The 3,800-nt window shown below is 49.8% G+C and overlaps 1 protein-coding gene across 1 annotated transcript; it reads right to left on the bottom strand.

The window, feature by feature from the left end:
• Nucleotides 1-1,443: 1,443 nt before the first annotated feature.
• On the bottom strand, nt 1,444-3,076 carry LOC123140859 (putative serpin-Z12). The gene has a single exon (XM_044560129.1). It carries the CDS (start codon nt 2,988-2,990, stop codon nt 1,749-1,751), a length of 1,242 nt encoding a protein of 413 aa, XP_044416064.1. The 5' UTR covers nt 2,991-3,076; the 3' UTR covers nt 1,444-1,748.
• Between the last annotated feature and the right edge of the window lie 724 nt (nt 3,077-3,800).

The following is a 3,800-nucleotide window of genomic DNA, read 5'->3' on the forward strand; positions in this document are numbered from 1 at the left end:
GGTGGAGCAGGGAAGGGTGCGGTGGGTCGTCGGCGGCGGTGGAGCGGGGGAGGGTGCGGGGGGGTCGGCGGCGGCGCCCGGTGGAGCGGGGTAGAGGGTGCGGGGGGTGCTCGGCGGCGAGGGGGGCCGGATCTGGCGAGCTGGGATAGCGATCGAGATGGAGGGGGATCGCTAGTAATGGTGCACTGTTCCCTGGTGTGCCATTAGTAGTTTTGCAAAAAAATAAAAAATAAAAAAATATAGTAGTGGCGCACTATGTGGCTAGTGCGCCGTTACTAGTTAGAACTAGTAATGGCGCACTGTGTCCTGGTGCGCCATTAGTATGTTTGGAAAAATAAAATAAAATAAAATTTGTTACTAATGGCGCACGGTTTGTCTGGTGCGCCATTAGTGTTTTCACACACTAATGGCGCACCAGCACATAGCAATGGCGCACCACATGTCTGGTGCGCCATTAGTGGCCATTCCATCTTTAGCCCTTTTTCTAGTAGTGCCTGTTCCAGTTCACCCTGGTGCAGGGTGGCTCAGAGGTTGTTTGACAGACTCCACAAATCTTTTTTCCTTTTTGGCTGCAGAGCTAGGATGTGGGTGCCATCTATGAAGGCTGGGCTGCTTTGGAGATGCTCAAGCAGTAATCTTTTCAAAATGCTCCAGCGTGTGATGATGTTCATAAGAGTTTAAAATATTAACATCCAAAAAATCAAATCCAAGATTGATGGCCAGTGCATAAGTAGAACAACTTTGCAAACTGGCAACTGAAACAGAGTAAGATGGCAGAAAGAAGATGTTCCTTTGCACATGGCGCTTGTATCAGTCTGTCTCTCAATTAGTAGTAGCCAGATAAAAAAAAAGGTTGACTGGACTCTGCACCCTTGATTTTGAGAAGGATCTCTCTGCACGTTGCGTTGGAGAAAACAGTAGGTGGTTTGCCTACTGCATGTATGCTCAGTAAGGAAAATGATGTGGAATTCATAACAAGACTTACTTTTGCTTGTGGAAGACTGAGTTCAGCTTTTCTTTCAACACTTTCATGCATCTGTACCAGAAGCTCCAGGAGGTGTTGCTCTCTCAAAAAAGGCCAGGGCCTAATTAGGACTGCTGCACTTCAAATATGTAGAGACTGATTTCTGCAGGATTCGTCTTGATACATGTTTCACCACACAAAAATTATTTTGCAAACTGTGTGAAAAGAAGTCATTCCTTGCTTCTTATGTCTGAAGTTCTTCGGCTGCCACATGGCTCTTCTATATCAGTTAGTAAACAAGGATTTTTCTTTTATGGGAGCTCTGCACCTTTGAGAAAACTGTAGGTGGTTTGCTTACTGCAAGCATGTTAAGGAGGGAAAATGTGAAAAGAGTTTATGGCAATCCAGCTGTGGAATCCAGAGCAAGGCTCCCTTTTGCTTGTGGAGTTCAGCTTGTCTTTCAACATTTCTATGCATCTGTAAAACAGTAAAAGGCTGGACACTCCTTCCTGTCCAAGAGACAAGAGTGATTATTGACTGCTTGCTTTAAGACTTTGACACAATATCAACAAAATCATATCCAAGATTAAATGCCAGGGCATAACTAGAAGAGTACGATTTCATAGCTTGCATCTCCTGCCCTTCCTTGGTTGTACCATTATTGGTTGGGATTCTGAGTTCCTAGACATTAATCTTGTGCACAAGGTTGGTTCCACATGTTCAATTACTCAAATCGAAAACCTAAGTGTTCCACATTTTATAGAGTAATCATGTACTTATTCAGTTAACCTGTCATCTCCTCAACCACGGCAAACAAGAAGGGCCGATCCGCCACAAAATCTACCAAATGCGGTGGTTCCTTTTTCTCAAACGCACTACCATCCATGCGTATGACCGTGGCAGCAACGGCCACGGTGCCTTGCTCGTCCACCTCGATGGCGGCCTTATGGTACACTCGGGAGATGGAGACCTGCCCATGCCCATCTCCGCTGCTCACCATGCCTGAGAAGTCGCCGACTTTGAAAGCCCTGGTGACACCAAGCTTTCCCATATCCGACGACGCCTCGAACTCGAAGGTGAACTTGAACTTGGGCACCATGAACCGCCCCACCGGAACCTTCTTCACCGGCTTGTGCTTCCTGATGAACTCTGGCGTCGACACCGCCTTGTCGTAGATATCGGCGAGACTGAGAGTGCCGCTGTCCGGGAGAAGAATAAGCATGTAGAATGCATCAGCTTGCCGCAGTACGTCGTTCTTGTAGGGCAGCTTGAGTGCCCTGAAGCCCGGGTAGAGCGCGATGTACTGTGACCGGCCTGTCGTCATGGACGGCACGCCCACGGTGGTGCCGCCTGGGACGTGGAACGGCGCCGTGAAGAGGTCGAACGGGTGAGACCACGCTCCTTTGAAGTAGAGCGCGTTGGCGAGCACGACCGCCGTGGACGAGTCGACGGAGCCGGGAGGGAGGATGTCGCGGATGAGCTGCTTCGTCGCGTCCGCCACGAAGGCGTTCACGCGCAGCCTCGCCTGCTCGGCCCCCGACACGAAGTCCACGGATTCCGCCGTGGCGCCGTACCGCGACGCGCCGGTGGCCGCGAACTCTAGCCTGAGCGCCCGCCTCCGGTCGACCCACACGCCGCAGGCGAAGGACGTCTGCGCTATGCCGTTGAGCCTGCCGACGAGCTCGTTCGATGGCGCGCGGTGCAGCTCGTTGAGCGACGCTGAACCGAGGAATCGCAGGAGCTCCCTACGCGTGTCGCCCCGCGCGCCTGCGGTCACCATGGCGAGCGCCGCGTGGATCGACAGCGGCGAGACGACGAAGTTGCTTCCCGTGCCGGCGGCCGCCCGGACGCCGACCTCCCTGGCGAGAGGCAGGCACGACGCATCGCGGACATTGAAACGAGGACGAGGAGGCGCGTCGGCGAACAGGGTCGAGCAGAGGCGCCATGCGGCGAACAGGGCCAAGCAGAGTACGACGGCCTTCCCGAAGGACGAAATCGGAATGGGTTTGCCGTGGGTTCGCGCCATCGCGGCAAGGTTTTCTATTGGTGTCCATCGGTCTATCAGATGATAAAGACGACGGGGGATGAGAGGACGACGGGAGGCGGCGGCCGGCGGCGAGTGATCCCTCCCGCTACCTGCGAGCTGGCGTGTCCGTGTGGGTTAGGGTTAGCGGGACAATGGACTAATGGGCTATTGGGCTATACTGGACATCAGGGATTTTTAACGAGATGGCCCGCGGAAATGCATGCAACATTCTAATGTTGTACTCCACTATGTTTTTGTAATACCAATAGCATGGCATTTGAGACTAAATTGCACTTAATGTTGGATGTTGTTCTATCACCCACATGATCTTAAGCTATGCATTAAGAATTTTAAATTATATTTAAGTGTGAATGTATTTTATCTTATTTGATTTATGAAATTCACAGCTGGTCTTCGATTATTTGTAAATGTTTAGGGTTCGCTCTAAATGTAAATTGGAACAAACCTCTTTAATCTAGTCATTATTGAATCGGCAACTTGAGATCTTAAGATTTTTGAATCAATTAGTTTCGAAAGGGAACCAAAAATACTATTTTGCATCATGTATAGGGTAAAGCAACATCCGAGTCACTTCGATTGCGCTAAGAAGTGATCACCTAGAAAACATATTGTTCAATTTTTACTTGAAATTTCATCAAGCTCGAACATTGACATGTGTTTTTCCTGAAATTTTGTCGATATCAAGAATACTACTTGGTTTTTTCATCAAAGAGCAGTTGCGCTTTAGAATTTGTGCCACTTGTTAGTAATTGTTCATTGACAGTTTGTGTACAACCACCTCTCTCTCTC

This window comes from Triticum aestivum, chromosome 6D, assembly GCF_018294505.1.
Source record: "Triticum aestivum cultivar Chinese Spring chromosome 6D, IWGSC CS RefSeq v2.1, whole genome shotgun sequence".
Lineage (NCBI taxonomy): Eukaryota > Viridiplantae > Streptophyta > Magnoliopsida > Poales > Poaceae > Triticum > Triticum aestivum.

Excerpts from the sequence above, each read along its gene's own strand:
- LOC123140859 (XM_044560129.1), bottom strand. The coding sequence starts at position 2,990 with ATGGCGCGAACCCACGGCAAACCCATTCCGATTTCGTCCTTCGGGAAG.